General features: G+C 42.6%; 1 protein-coding gene across 5 annotated transcripts in view; it reads right to left on the minus strand.

The window, feature by feature from the left end:
* Nucleotides 1-18,431, minus strand: part of CNTN3 (contactin 3) — a 232,517-nt gene extending 214,086 nt beyond the window's left edge. For 3 of the 5 annotated variants that reach the window (XM_077325206.1, XM_077325202.1, XM_077325203.1), the window contains exon 1: nucleotides 18,234-18,430. In XM_077325206.1, the coding sequence (XP_077181321.1) occupies nucleotides 18,234-18,240 (7 nt within the window). In that variant the 5' untranslated portion in view covers nucleotides 18,241-18,430. Of the gene's footprint in view, nucleotides 1-17,966; nucleotides 17,993-18,233 lie in introns of those variants that run through there. The other 2 variants (XM_077325207.1, XM_077325204.1) reach the window with 2 other exon arrangements.
* Nucleotides 18,432-20,527: the final 2,096 nt, after the last annotated feature.

A 20,527-nucleotide genomic window follows, 5' to 3' on the forward strand; every position in this document is an offset into this window, starting at 1 on the left:
GGTTTTGAATTCTGAGAAAGGGTACTTGGCGGCTGTTGGTACCTTGCAAACTATTCCAACAAGCTTTGTACGAGGTGCACACTAGAAATGAAAACAGGGCTTTGGAAGGTCAGGAGAGCAGATTCTAAGAAAGCATCCTGCAAGGAGACATTTATAATCCCAGTCTCTAAACCAACAGGAAGACGGAGTGAAGAGGTAACAACTAAGTTCAGCTGTCACTGGAATAGTTTCCCTCCTGCCTGTGTGCCCTTTCCTTGTCCCTTTGCCAAGTATAGCTGGCATAAGTAAAGAGCACCAGCTGATCCAATGCATTATGCTTTTTTGGTCACTTTTCATCTCTATTCAACGCCACACACTGATGTTTTAAGACAGATGAGACCAAAGACTAAATAAGATAACATTTGAAGAGTTACAGAAAAAAAGTTCCGTCCAAGAAAAATAAATTCTAGCAGAAAGGTACTTGAAATTTGTGTTTTGCTCAATAATTGAAAAACTTTAATGTTTTCGAGGAGGCATGTGGCTTGTAAAATTAAACTGCTTTTTTAACAGCGTACAGCAATCACTGTAGCAATCATGAAGAGTGCCAGATAACCTATGAAGTGTTTCTGGGAACATGGGCCAATTCAGAGCAGGTCAAAAAATGAAGATGCTTAAATCTAAAAGCACTCTTACTTATTTGCTAACCTGCCTTACTCCAGAGATTGAAGGCAGCTAACAAATAGCAAAAAGCAACCATAAACCATGGATCGTCCACATCCATATAAACTCAACCAGATAGCCAAGAAAAAGCCATTCCAATATACAGTACCACCAAAGTCTTCTAAGAGGATAGTCTTGCAAGCCTTCTTTGGAAAATTGGCAATAAAAACACTCTCTGGACCACTTTCAGAATGCTTTTACAAATAATTGCTTCTGTAATTGAAAAAAAGGCCTAGCCTGAGTACTGTGCAAAAAGGTCCAATGAGTTGGTGTCTAGAGGAGCCCACTCCACAAAAAGGTTCATACCAGGAGAGAGGGCCCTGGCCATGAAAGGCTTTCAGGGTAAGAATCAATACCTTAAAACAAAGCCAGAGAGAAACAGGCAGTCAATGCAGCCATTTCAAAATATAGTTCACGTGTTCAAACTCCCAGTTAACAAAGGGGCCGTAACACCTCTAAAACAGTTTATATAATCTGCCAAAGATGAACTTGTAACATCTTTCATACAACCTGAATAACACACCATCAGCCCACTTCCAATGTACTATGGATCTGGGTTTTACTATGTGAAATGGCAAAATCCACTTGCAAACTATCACTGATGTACACTGAAAATGGATTCGAAAGTGCATTACTCATCATGTGTGAAGGCACCCTTATTGGTAGATCAGACTTTCCAGATTAGTCTTTCCATTCAGCATTACCTTTATCTCATCTGCATTTATTTTCTACTTGTTTCCCCTCACTACTTGTCCACAGCTTACATCAAGAAACATAGAGCTCAGTGTGATTCACACTCCGATAACAGCCAATCCCTAAGCTACGATCTTCCTCAAAAGCTTCACACAAATATTGAAGAGCATCCGTGAAAAACCCAGCCCTTGAGGGACCCTACAGGAGATATTCCATACCATTAACTGAGACTCAGCTTCTTCAGTAGAAACTATGCATTGTATAGGTTTAAAAATGAATGAAATTACCGAAGAATTGCTCGCCTAATTCTAAATCTACTGCAATGTACCATTATTTATGAAGCTGGAGGCCACTGACAGATTTACAAGGCACAGTAAAGGAAAACTGCCCCAGCCATCTTTAAACTAAGACACGCAGCAAAACTACTAAGGTTGTTTCAGTCCCATATCTAGGTCAGCTTAAAATGGTCAAGAGCAGAAAGTCATCCACGTAAACCAGAGGTGCTCTGATACAATATTATCTCTCTCTTTTTCCAAGAAGCCATGTTAGAAACCAGCCTATAATTGGCCAAAAGTTATTTTTTTCTCATCCAAGTGGATTTTAAAAGGTTTGATCGCTGCCTCCTTTAAAGGCTGTGGGAGTACTCTCTCAACCAAAGAAATCTGAAGGATCAGGACTGGAGACACACTCATCTTCTCTTGGCATGATTTAATTAACTAGAAGGGGCAGGAACTCAATTTGCAGAAAGATGCGCCCAGCAGTCTGTCTATCTCAGTCAAAGAATTCAACCTGGAACTCTCACAGATTCTTATGCTTTTGCCTTCCCCCAACAACTAAATTGTATTGAGGTCTCAGTTCAGCACACTGAGCTGACCAGGCATGAAGTGGCCTGTTTCAAAATAAATCAGAATGTTTTGCTGGGGGGGGGGTTATTCCCATCAAAGCGATTTTGGTGATCCCAGGATGAGTATCTGTTCGAAACTGCCTTCCTTTTGTCCTCTGGCTGCTTCTGGCCTGCCCATAAAGTGTGTGGGGAAGAGAACACAAACAGGATTACAGCGAAGCCTGGCCTGGTAACAGCACTGCCTTCTCTCTGTAGGAACTGTCCTTTCAGCACTAACTCTCTGATAAGCCTGCCCAAAAAGCCAAGACACATAAGGGAGATGTTTCTAAGGAGCCCAACTCCAGGAAACTCAGATATTAAGAATTTTGAAAGCTTTATTAGCTACACATATAAAAAAAAATATTTGGGGACAACTTATAAATAGTTGGCCAGCTTGGTGTAGTGGTTAGGAGTGCGGACTTCTAATCTGGCATGCTGGGTTGGATTCTGCACTCCCCCACATGCAGCCAGCTGGGTGACCTTGGGCTCACCACAGCACTGATAAAGCTGTTCTGACCGGGCAGTGATATCAGGGCTCTCTCAGCCTCACCCACCTCACAGCGTGTCTGTTGTGGGGAGAGGAAAGGGAAGGCGACTGTAAGCTGCTTTGAGCCTCCTTCGAGTAGAGAAAAGCAGCATATAAGAACCAACTCTTCTTCTTTTTATTCTTCAGTTATAATTAAAGGAAATTACTAGCAAAATGGGGAAGGGAATGGCAAATCACCCTGTATTGAGTCTGCCAAGAAAACACTAGAGGGCGTCATCCCAAGGGTCAGATATGACTCGGTGCTTGCACAGGAGATACCTTTACTAGCTAAATATCATAAAATACAATATTTACTTAAACCTTTGTCTTTCTAGGGATGGGTTCCAGGACAGAATTATTATAAACTAGATACCTAACACCTCCCATACATTCCCTGACACACAGCTGAGGACCTCCAACTCAAAAATCTTGCAGTGCAGCTCCATTCCATAAACCTTCCCCATAATTCTAGTGTTCCCTTTCTGGGCCAATCAAACAATTGGTCCAACATTTTCTTCCATGGTGAATTTTGACTGATCAGTTCAAATGAAGGAGTTCTGCATGCTGCACCAAAAGCCAAGGAATGAGAGGGCCAGGAATACTTTTCTTGGGGCAACTGACAGCTTGGCCCAAATGGATTCTGCAGTTTCCTAGAGCAAATATCTCCATAAACAATGTAGGCCTTCTTCCTGGAATTCAGCCAAATAAGTCTGAGATCTCCCAGACAGATTGTTTCCCTTTACACAACTGTAATAATCTACAGTTTTTACCAGTGGATGCTTCTGACACCCAGCCCTAGGATCTACCCTTAAACTGGCTTCTAGCTGGGTATGGATAAGAAAAATAAGCAGCAAAACATCTAACAAATCTTTAAAGCTCATTCCCAAATTCAACTCCTCAAATGGCCTGGATCTTCAAGTCTACAGATCACAAACCACCTTAAAGAGCTGAGCTAGATGGGATTCAGACAATATTATAATGACAAAAATAGGGAAAAGATTTTTTGTTGCCATTTCTACCAGTTCAGAGGTCACTAAATGGAATCTATGGTATGTTTTGTTTGATTCAGCACAAATCTATTATGAATCTCCCTTTCTGGTCCTCGAACTCTTCTGTAATCCATGGACCAGGGGATGGGAAGAACATGTCAGGAGGAAACCCTGCCTATGGCTCCAACTTCCACACTTGTAAGAAGAGCTTTAGCAGAATTGCAAATGAGTCTCTTAAAATGACTGATAGATCTGCACACTATGTCTCCCAGTTCTGTGTATCACCCAAGTGCTTGAACGTTCTCCAAATGCTGGAGGCAACACATAACAGCCTACCAGCAATCTCTGTTAAATGCAGCAACCAGCATGTTCTGTCAGAGCCTACATCCACACATAAGGGACACAGCCCTCTACGATGATGAAGAAAACAGTGCACTAAGAAAAGTGTCCCAACCCAGACATCTCAACCAAACACCAAATACCAAGCTGGTGATCATCCCATTTTCAATTTGGGAGATGTCTCTTTCCAGAGAGATTCACCTGTCCCTTTCTGTTGCTAACTTTCTCCAGTTTTTGTTTAATTAGACATTCCTTAAGAAATCCCTCTTTCCTGACCTATGATTTAATTGTTGCTTTTATGTATGTGTACTTCATTGGGTTGTACATGGTTTTAATCTGTGGTTTTGGTTCCTTTTATGGTTTTTAAGATTTATTTTGCTACCTGGTGGCCCTGATTAAGGCAGAAATTTCTGCATAAATGGTGCATAAATTTCCTAAATGAATAATAAAGTCAAACCTCTCTCCTTATTGGTAACTCAAACCACCTAGAACTAGGCAACGGGACCCAAAACTAAGGACAACAAAATTCAAAACACAGAAGCAAGCAAGGTATAAAAGTACATCACAATCCTTTATCAACATACAGATGAACTTTTAACAGATACTCTGTTTTCTGTTTTGACATGTACAAAATCAGGACAATGGGTATAGCAAATCAACAAAAGGAACTCTGAAGATGGGGAGAAAGAGGACTTACAAATGCCATGACCTGTCAGGAAACACAACAGCAAATTCCAATATTGCAGTTTTATTAATTCTGCTCAAAATTCCTGGTGACCATAAGGAAATCTACCACCATTTTCATCTACACTGTGTACTTCATGCAGGAATTTAAAAAATTAATAGATTTATCTCATTTACATCACAGATCACCATGTATTCATTGATATTGGCATTTTGTTAATACTACCAAATAGGCTGCCTAAGGAGGTGGTGAGCTCCCCCTCACTGGCAATCTTCAAGCAAAGGTTGGATACACACTTTTCTTGGATGCTTTAGGATGCTTAGGGCTGATCCTGCGTTGAGCAGGGGGTTGGACTAGATGGCCTGTATGGCCCATTCCAACTCTATGATTCTATGATTCTACCGTATATAACTTTTTTTCGCCAAGCAATTTTCTTCAACTTCACTAAATCCAACTGCACAGTAAAACACCCATGATTATAAAAGCTATAATAATGTGTGGCCATTAGCAACCTGGTTGCATGAGAACATTGTAAAACCAAAGAAAAAATACGCTTAAATGAATACATTAAAAGTGTATCATTGTCAAAATTTTCAGGGATGGGAAGCATGAAATAAATGGAATGTTATTGTAACAAAATGTATTCCCGGAAAGCAGATGAAGAAAAGGAAAATATTAATCAGGGGGAAATGTGAAATTACAAGTTCTTGATTTTTATATGAACAGTCCTTCCAAAATCTCCAAGGTGTCATGAACCCCGATTCGTGCCCCCTTGATTGCCTTACATTCCAGCATTCCTGATTCCCCCATGATGCCCCCTGAACCTAATGTCATAAACCTCGATTCATGCCCCCGGATGGCCTGGCATTCCGGCATTCCTGATGTCCTTTGAACCCAGGATGCAAAGTATTTCACATGCCCACTGAACCTGTCACCATAAAGCCTTCATGCCTCTCCTGTTTCCTATCTAGTATTCAGCCTCCCTTGGTCTCCCCCCTGATGTTCTCAGCAGGGCGCTCTTAACTCTTCCACCCTAAAACGTCCTTGTAGAATAGAGACGCAACAGAGTTGTTACACTCAAGATCAAAGGGGGGGGTCATCTGGCTTAGCCTGAGAATCTTCGCACACTTTCCTGATCCTGGCTCTCCTGCCATAATTCCATTCCCCCCCTCCCTCATTGGGTGGATCCTATATATGCAACCAATGTACCTGTGCTAATTGTATCTGCCAAGAAGTTTGCTCTATGCTTCTTGTCTGCTTTGTATTATGTATTGCCTATTCAATAAAGCTTTTCTTTGGATTTCACCTGGAAATCTCGGATGCTTGCTTTGAGAGGACTTTACTAGTTGAACTCTGTCTAGTTCATGACAAAGGCCTGTTTTGGGCTTTGTGATATGGCATAAACTGAAAGAACAAAAATCACTATATCCTACCTTTAGTAAGGGACATTTATTTAACTTCAGGATCCTTCCCCTAGCTTAAATAGCTCTGGAGGAAGCCTTCAAACCATGCTGAATAAAATGGGAGGCTACATGCCGGTAATGAGAAACCAAGTTTGCCATAATGGCTTAAATCATGTAGTAAGTGACTCCTTTCACCTTTTTATACTTAAACTATGCAAACCTGCTTTACTGTAGATCTCTTGTGCTGTAAATCAGTGAAGACAACTATAAAAACTTGCAATCGATTATATTTTAACATCGCAGAACAGATAAATATACATAGCCATAAAACATCTTTTGAATGTCAAGCTCTGTTGGGCTGAAACATGGTTCCAAAATTACTTAGCATGGCAATGCAATTCCAGAAGAGCTGCAGAAGCAAAAGTGTGCCTTCCTGAAATAGCTTATCAACATAAATTTCAGGCACTGTTCTTAGAAGGACACATATTGACCTTAATTAAGGAACTTAAATGTAGGATACCTCTATCCTGCTTAATCATTTTTAACATAACGTATTAAAATGCTGCTATATAACATTCCCAAGTCCTATTCAGAGGTAGCCTGAATAGCTATTAAAGTTTCCAACTGGCCAGGTGAAAAAAAAGTCCCTTAAGAGAAATTGAATATACTGACCAACAGAAGAGAGCAATCTTAATGAATGTACTGGAACATCTAAATAAGCATACACAGTGTTGCAGCCCTAGTCACAATGTCCCTGTTAACTAGTTTTACAGGAAATCATTTAGTATCTAAATATAATCATATGAATTTGAGATTTATCGAATAAATTTTGTAGAGCTTTTAAAAATTAGCTCATATAGTACCAAGTAGTCAATTTGAATGCACATTGCTGCAGCTGTAGTTTTCTTTTTGAAATTACAGTATCCACTAATCTGCTATGATAAAATTACCTTTACCAACCAACACTGGAACTTGGATGCCAGAAAAATATTATGAATGTAGAAAGCATAGCCAGTTTAACAACATAGCACGTACTACAGGCACCATGTTTTCAGGGGCCCTGCATGGTGCCTCTCCTGCCAGGGTCATTTAGTTCACTTTGCTAAAGGTGAGGAAGATAAAAGAATCCAGCCGAGCTGCAGCCCTCTACAAACTAATTTCTACGGTAGCTGATAGGGGCCAATACAGGGATTCTTGGCTTCCTTGTAGCTGTGCATGTGAGATTTCAGATTGGCTCCAGCCTCACTCTCCAATGCAAATCTTTGCCTCCCCAGGCTCCTGCCTGCTTGAAGACAGCACAGCATGCACACACAGAGATTTATGATTTGCACTGTCCTGGGGAACAATAGCAAAAGTCAAAAGTTGGCCACCACATGCCAAATGCCTTCATTGCTGCTAGAAGGCTCAGTTTTGAAGAAGAAAAAGAAGAAGAGTTGGTTCTTATATGCCGCTTTTCCCTACCCGAAGGAGGCTCAAAGCGGCTTACAGTCGCCTTCCCATTCCTCTCCCCACAACAGACACCCTGTGAGGTGGGTGAGGCTGAGAGAGCCCTGATATCACTGCCCAGTCAGAACAGCTTTATCAGTGCCGTAGCGAGCCCAAGGTCACCCAGCTGGTTGCATGTGGGGGAGCGCAGAATCGAACCCGGCATGCCAGATTAGAAGTCTGCACTCCTAACCACTACACCAAACTGTCTTGGGAAGCAAGCATTCCACATGTCTTCTTGTGAGCGAGCATCTTCTTTTAGGTGCTACTAACTCATCTTGCTTCCTTCAGTGCTCTGCACTCTATTCCAGCAGTATGTAATGGCTACATTGCATCTAGGGAGTAAGGAACTGAACAAAAATAGGATGCTCAAGTGCTCAGGGTTGGGGAGGCAATACAATGCCCCCCCCCCAAGGCAACTGTTTGGAGGATCACTGTTTGTGTTGGAGGAGTTCCTTCAAGGGTGTTTTTGTCCATTTTTTCCCATCAAAATCAAAGAATTTTATTCAAGGTAGAAGCTTTTGTGTCCATGCACACTATCAAAAACAAAATAAAATGATTTATTTTGAAATTTGCCATTGAAGGGCATTTCTCTCAAAGCCAAATATCTAAAGCCCTTTTAAGCACAAGAGAGGGATTTTGGAATGAAGCTACATCCTTCCACTTTGTTGGTCTTAAAGGTGTGACTGGACTCAATGTTTCTTTGATCCGGCTTGTTCTGCCACATGGTTCTGTGTTGAAAGTTGCAGTGTGATCCTACACATGTTCAGTGGTGCCTATGATCAAGTAAGTGTGGGTACAGTTGCAGGTCTTAAAGACATAAGTGGATTGACCTTACAAAAGCTTAAACCAGGGGTAGTCAAACTGCGGCCCTCCAGATGTCCATGGACTACAACTCCCAGGAGCCCCCTGCCAGCGTTCGCTGGCAGGGGGCTCCTGGGAATTGTAGTCCATGGACATCTGGAGGGCCACAGTTTGACTACCCCTGGCTTAAACAATGATTGCACACAGAGCTGGATGGCGGACCTCTGCTCATAAAGTCATCATGTCAGAAATGACTTGATGGAATATAACAGCAGCAACTTATAAAGGCCCCATTCTGTCTTTAGTGCTACGGCCCCCACAAATCCTTAAACCAGGCCTGGTAGAAAGAGAAGAAAAATGACACTTGTGTTACATTCTGAAATAAAATGTATTTAAAATCTTAATTTTCCAAAGTGCAGATAACCTTATTAGCTCAGAGGGGATTGTACTTTCATGAATATATAAAATAGCTACTGTTATACTATTCAATTAATTTATCTGCTTTTTTTTCCTACTGCATATTCATCACACACACACAAACTGTCCCTATAACTATAAACAGCCAAAACAATTACACAAAGATGGGAAAGAATGAATTCAGTCACTTCATATTAAATTCATATAGTACAACTCATCGTAATAAATACCCACGCCGAAGATTAGCAGCTAACAATCTGCAGTCACTGTTTGGATATTTAGGCAGTTTTGAGTATCAATACAACTAAAAGCAAAAACTTTAATCAGACAGACTGGAATTCCATGAGGGTAGAGGACGGATTTTCATACTACAGCTTCCTCACCTTTAGCAAGGTAAGCTAAATCAGGGGTCGTCAACCCCCGGTCTGCGGGCCGGTACCAGGCCGCGAAGGCCTCAGTACCAGGCCGCCAGCCTGCCTCACCCCCCCTGCAGCAAGAAGCTCGCCAGGCCCCATGCGAAACTCGCCAGGCCCCAAGCGAAGCAGCTGCCAAAGCAGCCACTTCGCTCGCGGCCCGGCTAGCTTCTGGCTATGAGAGGGGGGGGGGGGAAGAGGCAGGTGCAGCCTCCGGCACGCCAGCAGACACAAGCGCGCATATGTGGAGCTGCTGCACATGTGTGTTAGTGCCCCCTGCTGGTGAAAATGTGAGTGTGCGGCGCCCGGGCCAGCAGCTCTCCCCCACCCCCGGAGGCGGTCCTCAACCGGAAAAAGGCTGGGGTCTGCTAAGCTAAATGACCCTGGCAGAAGAGGCACCATGCAGGGCCCCTGAAAACGTGCTGCCTGTAGTACATGCTATGTTGTTAAACTGGCTATGCTTTCTACATTTGTAATATTTTGCTGGCATCCACATCAATATTGTATTGCCACAGAGTAATTTGCTAAATTAAACAACAGGTTTGTTTTTCCTGTCATCTTAGAAAATGTTCATTACTTACTAGGAAATATTAAAAAAGCCACACAAAAATATGAAATCTGTAACAGATTTTTAACACCAGCAGATAAAATGCTGATACAAGGCTCAAACCCAATAATCTATGAGTGCAATGGCACCCAACGATGCCCTGTATGTCCTGTACGCTCTACACACTTTTGAACATATTCACAACCTTGTAGCCAAAACTCTAACCAGAATCAATTATCCCAATGCCTCAAAAATCCAAGGATTTAACTGCAGACTCTTCCTTTTACCCTATTTTTCCGAAGTACCTCAACTCATAAAAGTAAATAAAAATACTTTACTATTGATATTCTAAGGGAAAAAATTTCTACAAGCAGCATTTTACTTTTAGTAAACAGAGAGAGATTAAACGCAAAAGTATTCCAGTACCCCAAACCTCCTAATTCACCAATCAAACCAAAGTTTTCTGACAAAACCGGAATGGCTGAGGTGTTCTCCCATTGCTGAGCAGCAAAATTTTACTTTTGCAAAACAGAAGTTGTATCCAGCAATGGAAGAATTTTAGACACAGAAAAGGTTTTCTGGGACCTCCAGTTAGCTGACAATGAGAAACTCTACACTTACTGTTGGGCATCTGTAGCTTCCTCTGCCTCTGAATTCATTTGAAACCACAACATCCGTAAATTATGACCTGGGATAACAGGATTGATAGTTGCCAATTAATAAAACATCACCAAGAGCCTCCCCTGTCTTATGTACAGCAAGCCTACCAGTAACCCCTCCCAGCTGTGTTGCCTGAGACCGTTTATGCACTGGAGGTTTCATGCTCGGTTGCAGGCTGGAGTTTTAGTTGTGGCAGGTTGCCCCACCTCTTCCTGCATCCACACAAGGGAGCATTTGGTCTGGTGCACCTCATCCACCCCCAATCTGTGCTCCTGCACGGGAGTTGGGGCAGTGAAGTTCCCAGTGCGTAAACGGTCTGAAAATGGCAAAACCTGTGTTTCTGTCTTTAACTCATTACCAAGGCAGCTCCCAACTGTGAGCTTCAGGTACAGATGTCGCAAATGTTGAGTAGTACTGTGCACCTTCCTCCTGTGTGTTGTAATGTTCTCATTGCACACATCCCCAACTCAAAGCCCTTTTTTGTGCCCTGTAGTGATAGATTGGGATAGCATCAGCAAGGAAACCAGCAAAAGGATCTCCTCCTTTTACCTTTTTCAGAAATGCCCATTCAGATCACCTCTGATTGGCTCACTGGTCTGAACACTTACCAGACAGCACCAGCTTGACCAAGTACTAACTGCCCAAATAGCGTCCCGGCCCTGACACATGACTGGAAAACACTCCTTGAAAAAGTATTAAAATTAATAAAATTTACCTCCTTAGGGAAAATTAGTGAAATACACAGCATCAAAAATCTGAAGGCCTTTTCTTTCATTTTTCTTTCCACTAGAAAAAAATGGAAAATTTGGGGAAGCACTGAAAAATACCTATGAAATATTTTAATGCTAAGATACACAACGTATTGCAGTTCCCGGATTTCTCTCACTTCATCTTTGAGTATATTTGAAGTTTTGCTTGTAAAATACAAAGACATTTATATTGTTTAATCCCATAAATATATCGATCTATAACTTTATATGTTAAGCCATAAATTATGTATTGAATGTTGTTAAACAACAAAATAGGTTTAGGTTTGTTAGGAAAGTTAGCACTAAATATATTTCAGACCCCCCCCCCAAAAAAACTCTATTATTTTCCAGAAAAACAAGAGTTTCTATCTTTATATAGCTTTGAAAATTCTGAAAATTTTACATCTCTACCTCAGATACAGTGATTAATTCATGGCATACCTGTCATATGTGCTTGGCAAATTATAACCTTGTAAGAGGCAGTGCATCCTCTGACACACTAAAATAAGAAAAACTAAACTAACATTAATATGGAAAGATCTAAACCAGATGCTATAGAAGATGCAAAAGAAAACTACTGGAGTCAGCAATTAAGTAGTAGTATTAGTAGTAGTTTCTCTTCGGACTTGGTGTGGGGGACATCATATTAAAAACATATGAAGCAATATATAAATACATACAATAAATAATAAGTCACAGGGGGTACTAGTCTTATCAGCCCCAAATGATGTGCAGTTGGGGCTTTGAATGAGAGGTCAGCTCCACGCAGCAACTATATGCCTGGTGGAACAGCTGTGTTTTACAAGCCCCATGGAACCATTAAAGGTCCCACAGGTTCTGAGCGCAATCTCCCAAACTTTGGGAGAGCAATCTACCAGGACAAAGCTAAGAAGGTCTTGGGGCCAGAGATTCTCATCAAATTTTGCTGAGTTGATCTTAATGCCTTTTAAGGGGTGTACAGGGAGACATCGTCCTTCATCAAACAGTTCTGGCCCATTTCTGGTTGAATATAAAACATGAAAGGAGGTATTCCAGTGATCCCAAATGTATCTTTCAAGAAAATAGATAAAGACAAAAATGCAAATTTTGGCCACTTTTCTCACAAAATCCATATTAGATTGTTGCTCCGATCAAGTGCAACCCATGATGTAGCAATCAGGATTCACAATGCTCTTTGGAAATAGAAAAATACTGAACAATTGGTTTCAGTGCAGTTTGTTTTCCTCCTATGCTTAAAGCTTACCCTTCCCATTCATTCTGTAACCTCAAACAGATGGGAAAATCTAACCTTAGCTTTTATACATTCCTGTTCTATAAGCCTATTTACATAGTTCTGAAAATAAAGCTAACATTTTAATCTTGTACGGCGAATTCCTATTGAGGTGAGAGACCTGTAAGGAAGCAAAAAGAGTAACAAACCCAATTCTAGAATTGATAAAAAAAACACAACTCAGTTCTAGAATTATATTCGTACCCAAGTTTAAATTCATCACAGTAGTAACAATATAATGCCTTACTTAAAGGATGTGTTTTAACATAATCAGAGTGGCGGATGCTGCTAAAGTATATAAATTAAAGAATGAACAGTACTCTCATATCAGAGTATAATCTAGATATGAGAGTACTGTTCATTCTTTAATTTATATAGTTTAGCAGCATCCACTACAGCTGCCACATGTTGTCAAAAGAAGGTTCCAAGAAGCATGATGGCAAAACAGAGGAATAAAATACGGGACTTCCAAATTTATTTAATTTGTATCCCACCCTTCACAAAGTCTCAGAGTGGCTAACAAACTAGGAGTTTGGAATTGTAAATTGGAATAATATTATAAAATCAGAGTAAAAATACACATACAAATCCTCCATGCAATTAACAATCGACAAATGTTGGGAGACTTGAGAAAACAAGGCACAAAGCTTAGTTTGGTGTGTTTTTTTTCTGCCCAAATTTAGCTTTTTTTGTTGTGCTTTAAAAAAAAAATCTTTGACCTAGGTGTTAGGGATTATACTGTTTACATAAGAGGATATAGCATCTGAAGCCTTTAACGTCTTGCAATTTTGCTCTTAGTCATGTAGTAGTTTAATGTATGATGGCTACAGTAAAATGGAATTATTTAAAAGCAGGATATACAGGCTGTCAAAAAAGGGGAGGGGGGAATCAGGTGTTATGTTCTCCTCAAGACTGCTCTATGCAATTGGCTAGACGCAGCAAAGATATTCTTGCTGAGAGTGCCATCAAGTGTTATTGTTAGGAAGGGTTCTCTCAAGGCTAATATTACTCTGACTCATCACAAAACTGACATTGTAACTGATTATCACTTAACTCCAAAACACGCTTCAGGGTTTGTTTAGATAGGCTTGATATTCATGTGCCAAATATTTAGGACAACCGTGTTTCAAGAACCTGAACTGTCATTAAGAGATCCTTAACTCTGTACTTAACGACAAGACTGTCTAAAGGCAGAGTAAAGTTGGAGCCCAGGGCCACTTGTCAGACCAACAAAATTTTATTCAAGGTATAAACTTATGTGAAAGCTTATAGCAGGGGTAGTCAAACTGTGGCCCTCCAGATGTCCATGGACTACAATTCCAGGGACTGGCAGGGACTCATGGGAATTGTAGTCCATGGACATCTGGAGGGCCGCAGTTTGACTACCCCTGGCTTATACCTTCAACAAAACTTGACTTCAACTGTTTCAGACCAACACAGGTGAATCTAAGGGCAGAGTAGTTCAACAGTGGATCTATTCATGGGGGGTGGGAGAGTTTGGTCCTTTAGGAATGGTCTATCAGAGGATTTCCTGCAATGTACAAGGAGTTCACAAGTGCCTTCAAACTCTTTCATTTTAATCATCAACCAATAATCAAGGACCTTCAAAATATACCTCTATTGAAAAACAACTTAGCATTAGCTCTAGCAATCATATTTTTGTATTTAAATTGTTTCTATCCCATTCAGGATCTCCAAGGCAGTGAATATTAAAACAAGACTTTAAAAAGTGTGTGTGCATATACACATACACACACACATACAAAATAGACACATAAAAACATGAACACATCAAAACATACAAAGGAAGGGCTAAGAGAGCTTAGTGAGGGAAAGCCAAAAATATTTTTGTCTTCACCTGTGAGGAGAACAAAACAATAGAGACAGACAGATCTCTCCAGGGAAGGGGTTCCAAAGTTTTGGCATGACGACCAAGGAGGTCTTTTCTCAGAACCTGAAGCAAGGACTCTGAAGATGACCAGGTTGGTCAGGAAGGCAGTCCTTCAAGTATGGTGGCTCCAGGCTGTGCTGGGCTTTAAAGTCCAACACCAGCATGTGTGCCTCTGAATAGTCTACAAGTCTTAGATCATATCGAAGTCTTGCACTTAGAACTGTCTCCATTTCACCATATTGCGTAAGCTTCAGATACCCGCTATATTTATGTGCTTCAGTACAGAACCCAATTTGTTTTGCTAGGCCATGATGATCAGAATACCATCGGTTCCAAAGATCTCTGGACAGGCTTAGTGGGGCTAAGTAGACCCTCTTCAAATGTCATGATTAATGATGCCTAGCACGGACCCTCAAATATGCACCATTTTGGGGAGGACAGGAGCAACCCTACTGTCAGCTCAGTGGAGGTTCCTTGAGAAGCAAGCCACCATTTCTCAGTGTATCATCAATGCACAAAGGGTATCTAGTTGGGGGCTTCTGCTATAGCACCCCAAGCCCATTATGGGACAGAGACAGTATAAAAAATCCAATAAACAACAACAACTACAACAACATCTTCTAGTTTCACATGCCCATATAGGGCTCTATAAGGAAAAAGCAGTGTGAGAATGTTTGTACGTATAAAATAAACAAGCATATGGACTAGAAACTTACATCCACAGTTAAGACACCTAAAGGTAAAGGTATCCCCTGTGCAAGCACTGGGTCATGTCTGACCCTTGGGGTGACGCCCTCTAGTGTTTTCATGGCAGACTCAATACAGGGTGGTTTGCCATTCCCTTCCCCAGTCATTACCTCTTTACCCCCCAACAAGCTGGGTACTAATTTTACCGACATCAGAAGGATGGAAGGCTGAATCAACCTTGAGCCGACTGCTGGGATCGAACTCCCAGCCTCACGGTCAGAGCTTCAGACAGAATGTCGGCTGCCTTAACACCCTGCGCCAACAAGAAGCTCATTTAAGACACCTGGAATGTCAAATTCTGAAAACTAACAATGTTACAATACTCAGGTCCAACAGGAATGTCTATGCATAGGACCAACAACAAAAAGCCTGCTTCTAGGCTATATAAACGTTAACCCCCTATGAAAACAGTGCCTACAAACATTAAGTATATCTGAACAGCTAGGCTTCATAAATAAAATAACTGCAGACCTGAAAATATCAAAGCATAAAGGTATATACTGACTTTAAGATGCAAATCCTACTTTTATCCAAGACCATCAGGAAGTATGCTCTTTTCAAGTCAAAGAATTCATCAGCATTTCTTGAGTGAATGTTACAAGCCTCTATCAAGCGGCGCTGTCAAACACTCCTGTTTAAACCATCCGTTTCAAATGCCTTTGCAACCAAATGTATAATGAATGTATTTCCAAACCTGTCGGCATGCATCCCCAAAATGTTATTTGCAGTGCCATAAAAGTCATTCAGAGCCTCTATTATAAATCTTTATTTCTTGTTTATAGCTCTGTCCATTAAGAAGTCACTCCTGTCTGAAACTCTGCATGCAACAGACTCAGTCAGAAATCAAATTTATTTCATAACAAGTTTCCAAAGTGCCTATAAAACTTCAGCCACAACCCTCAGAATTGGACAATGCAGCATGTGCTGCATTTAGCAGCATTATCGCAGACGGCTGAAAGGAATTATACTTCGATGAATGCAGAGCAAGGTGTCCACTGCTCTTTCTGACTCTGTCCTTTGTCAGGCAGCAAGACGGTCTACTATATGTAGGCAAGTAAATGTACAGGGGGGAAAAAAACCCTCTTTCAATGTGACAGAAAGCCACCAGTGGGTCAGTTTGAAGACTGTAGAGCAGGGGTAGTCAAACTGCGGCCCTCCAGATGTCCATGGACTACAATTCCCATGAGCCCCTGCCATCACTGGCAGGGTCTCATGGGAATTGTAGTCCATGGACATCTGGATGGTTGCAGTTTGACTACCCCTGCTGTAGAGAGTGGTGCACAAACACCCTGTCAGCAGATCCAGGGAAGTAATCCACCAGCGCATATTACAAAAACTCCAATTTGTGAGAGGAAAATGGACAGACAAATGTAAAGTAAACATCAGCAAACTTAGTTTGTCACATAAAGAATGCACTGTGAGGGCAAAACGGGATGACCTAAATTATAATAGCAATGTTTAATCTGTGACTATTTACTGAGAGCGAAAACAAATGGCATGAGGTATTACAGGATTTCCAAAAGGGGGGGACCTATTATTTGTGCTTGTTCTCAAACGAAGCACAAGAAGTTGAACAAGTTTGCCCCTAAGTAGCCCTTTCTTAAGGGGGGGGGGGGGAGTCATTGTCTTCCTTCTAATTGGACTGTATATCAGTCAGACACAACAAACTCTTCAGTTTACAACTAAAGTGATCTTCAAAGAAAGGTTTTAAAAAAACAAACAAACATTAAATCCCTAGCAAAAAGCATCTCTGACCCCTAGTGCTCACAGAAGTTACGAATAAAAAGGGAAAAGCCCAGTGAACCTGACCTTATAGATCAGTCTAAACAGAACAGCATTAGCATCCTTCATTTCTTGCGCTGTTCTAAACGTCAAGATTAAGAAATTAAATTCCATACTGCAAGAGGCAATGCAACACCAAGTAATCACACATGTAACACAACTGCCTTACAAGAAGTTTAATATTTTAAAAAAACAAAACCAAAACACTGAACTATGCAGATGCTGCAAGTTATCAGCTCTAGTCTATAATAACAATCTAATAAAAACAGAGTCCAGTAGCACCTTGAAGACCAGCAAAGATTTATTCAGGGTGTGAGCTTTCGAGTGCAAGAGCTTTCGAGTCTTCATTATTCAGGCGTCAGAACAGACCCCTCTTCCCGCAGCAGGATATTAAGCTTAATGGGAGTATTGCAAGCCCAGATGAAGTTCACATGCAGATGCCAACCATCTCTTTCCCTGCCACATGAAATCCAACACAATCTGCCCTGCTCGACTCCCCCTTCACCCTTTTTGGCTTCACATACCCTACCAACTTCACCAGTTCCTTACCACAGCTAAGCACGAGACACCTGATTCAGCATACATCCTCTCACTCTCCAAAGGTGCACCTCCTCTGCTTTATTTCCCCAGCTTTTCAAGGGCTATGCATTTATGCCGAGAACATGAAACAGGCGTGAAAAGGAGGCAGGTGCATGGAAAGTGGTCTTAGGTACAGCCTTACAGAACACACACAAACACACACACACCCCATCACCACCGCTGTCAGGGATTTGTGGACTTCACTTCTCAGCAAATCCCAAAGAAGAAAGGCAGCGTTTAAAATCCAAAAAACGACGGGCAACCAGATCTTCTGCATTATATAGGGGCAAGAAAACTTACATAGATGGCACTGCCCCCCGCCCCCCGGGGGTTCTTCCTGAGCAATTATCCCGGGGATGAGAAGGCAAACCGCCTCCCAGCTCGGCTGTCCCCATCCACACTCACCCCCCTGTGCGCACATCCCGGACAGACATTGCTCTTTGCGACCAGCCCCCGCGCTCAGCTCCCAAAGTTTGCCCCAAATCAACACGACCGAACGGGCTCCCACCCAGACGCCGTCGCCGCCCAATCCCCACCCCGAGGGGCTGGTGAATCAAGCCCCTCTCCTTCCCCCCGCCCCCGCAGGCACTTTCGCCCCGAAAGTTTCCTTCGTCGTCCCCCCCACCCTCCCCTGAGGCCGCGCTCCCCTGGACGCCTCTGCCCGCCACCCACCTGGCATCCAGGCGGGCGCGCGCGTAGGTCTGCCCGGGTGCGGCGACGGGGCGGTTCGGCTTGTTCCCCCCTCTTCTCAAAGAGCAGCCTCGAGCCTATAATCCTGCGGCTTCTCCTGCAGCGCCCGACGCCTCTTCTGGAGCCGACAGCGCTGCGCTCGCAGACAGCCGAGCTGCGAAGGAGGGGGAGGGAGGGAGGCGGGAGGACAGAGGCGGAGTCAAGGGAGACCCGAGCGGGCTCGTCAAAGGCGAGGGCGCTCTAGCGGCGCCGGCGCCTTCCCGCCTTTTTAGCGGCGCCCCTCGGCGCATGCCCCCCGCCCCCGCCAGCCTTGCAAGGCAGCCTGCAGCCCTGGGGGGAAGCCGGCGCTGGGGAGGCGCTCTAGGGAGGCTGCGGGCGGGTCGGTTCGGGACGAGGAGCTCCAGGCAGGATTGAGTTTGAGCTCGTTATGTGGGAGACTCTATAAAGGCAACGTAGCGGGAGCAGTCTCCCCCCCCCCCCAAAAGGAAGGTTAAAATGGTTAATGACGGTAAGTTACCCGGAAAATTCAAGCCTATTATGCAGTTGGATGACTTCGGGCTGCGAGGTTTTATGGGGAGTTGAGTGGCTGTCAGAAATAAAGGGTTTGAGTGTGGAAATGGGCAGTTGGATTGATTGTTTGATTGATTTTTTTTATGCTGCCATTCCAGCAAGCCAACTCAAGGCGGTGTACAGCACTATAGTGACATGTATAATGTATTAAAACAGCAATGAAGAATTAAAATGGTAAGATTTTAAAATCCAGTTAAACTGGATTAAATGGCAACCAAGGCAGAGTATGCACTTGTTTATTCCATTGTCAATCCTGTTAAATTCAGATTGATTTGAACTCGGGTCTTCTTCTCCTCCTCCCCCCCCCCCATTGAAACAGAAAAGTGTTCTACACTTGGTTAGGGTAGTGCAGAAGGGGGGGCAAGCACAGCCTCTTTTTTTATTTTCTTGAAGGGTGGGGGAGAGGATCGAAGAAGGCAGAGGAGGGAGAAAAAAAATTCAAGACCGACAGAAGTTGAAAGAAATTAGGGGCTTCTCCTTTAAGGCCAGCTTGTTACATGAGTAGCTTTGGCCAATCAGGGGTTCTGTACCATGGAGCAAAGCCCAGATTCAAAACAGCCTGCTTTCTCTCAATCCAATTCTTAAAATATTGAGGGGTAAAAGCACTCTAAGACATCACATAATAAAGGTAGGGTTGTTCTGGATCAATCCTATTTGTTGCAGAAGGAAAATTTAAATCGCCCCAAATCCAAACAGAACTCACATTCTGTGTAGATGACAGGGACTGAATCAACTTGGGATTGGATAAAAGCTCTGTGCAGTTTATGCCCTAGATGAGCATCAGCATCAACACCCCTCATTGAATAGTGTTCAATCTTCCTGGGCCAATAGGTGTTCATCATGGCACTGTCATGGATGCCATCTTTTGGTATAGAAGTAAGTGACCTCCCCAGGCATTTTCGGCTGATCTGAAGGGACTGTTATAAAAGAGAACATTCTGATGGGCAAGGGGGTTGTTTTAGACTAGGTACACTACAACCCTGGAATGTACACAACACTCTATGTACACCACAAACCAGGAGCTGGGGGTGAACTTTGTAGAAGCTTGAATTAGCTCATTCCACTCTATGTAGATAAACACTTAGGGTTGCTCACTTCTGTCATAGAACTTTCTGGAGATTTAGAAGTGGAGCCTGGGGGAGAACATGGTTTGGGGAGGGGAGACACCATAAGTAGAGTTACCACCTCTGGATTGGAAAATACCTGGAAGACTTTGGGGTAGAGCTGGGAGTGAGTAGGATTTGGGACAGGGTGGAACCTCAGTGGCATATAATGCTATGGTCCTCCCTCCAAAGCTGCCATTTTCTCCAGGGGAACTATTCTCAATTCTGGAAATGACCTGTCCCATATGGATACTGGCATCACTCCTATAATGTTGCAGAGTCCACCCTTGAAACTGCATATTTTCTCCAGGGAAATGTTTCTCTCATTTGGAGATCAGCTGTAATTCCAGGAGACCTCCAGACACCACTTGGAGGTTAACAAATTTACCTTAACATGACCCTAGGTATACTGATTCTGAATTAAGTAATCCATTGTGTTCAGCAGAGTTTGTTTGCCTTGGGTGCTCTCCTGCTCCACTTGTAAGCTAGGACGTGCTCTAAAGTCCAGCTCTGATGGCACACCGCTGAGCAAGTATTTGAGCCATATGTCTGTCCACTCTGTTTGGTTAGCGATTTTTTTTATTAGCAACTGGGAATTGGTAT

Source organism: Paroedura picta, chromosome 3 (assembly GCF_049243985.1).
Source record: "Paroedura picta isolate Pp20150507F chromosome 3, Ppicta_v3.0, whole genome shotgun sequence".
Lineage (NCBI taxonomy): Eukaryota > Metazoa > Chordata > Lepidosauria > Squamata > Gekkonidae > Paroedura > Paroedura picta.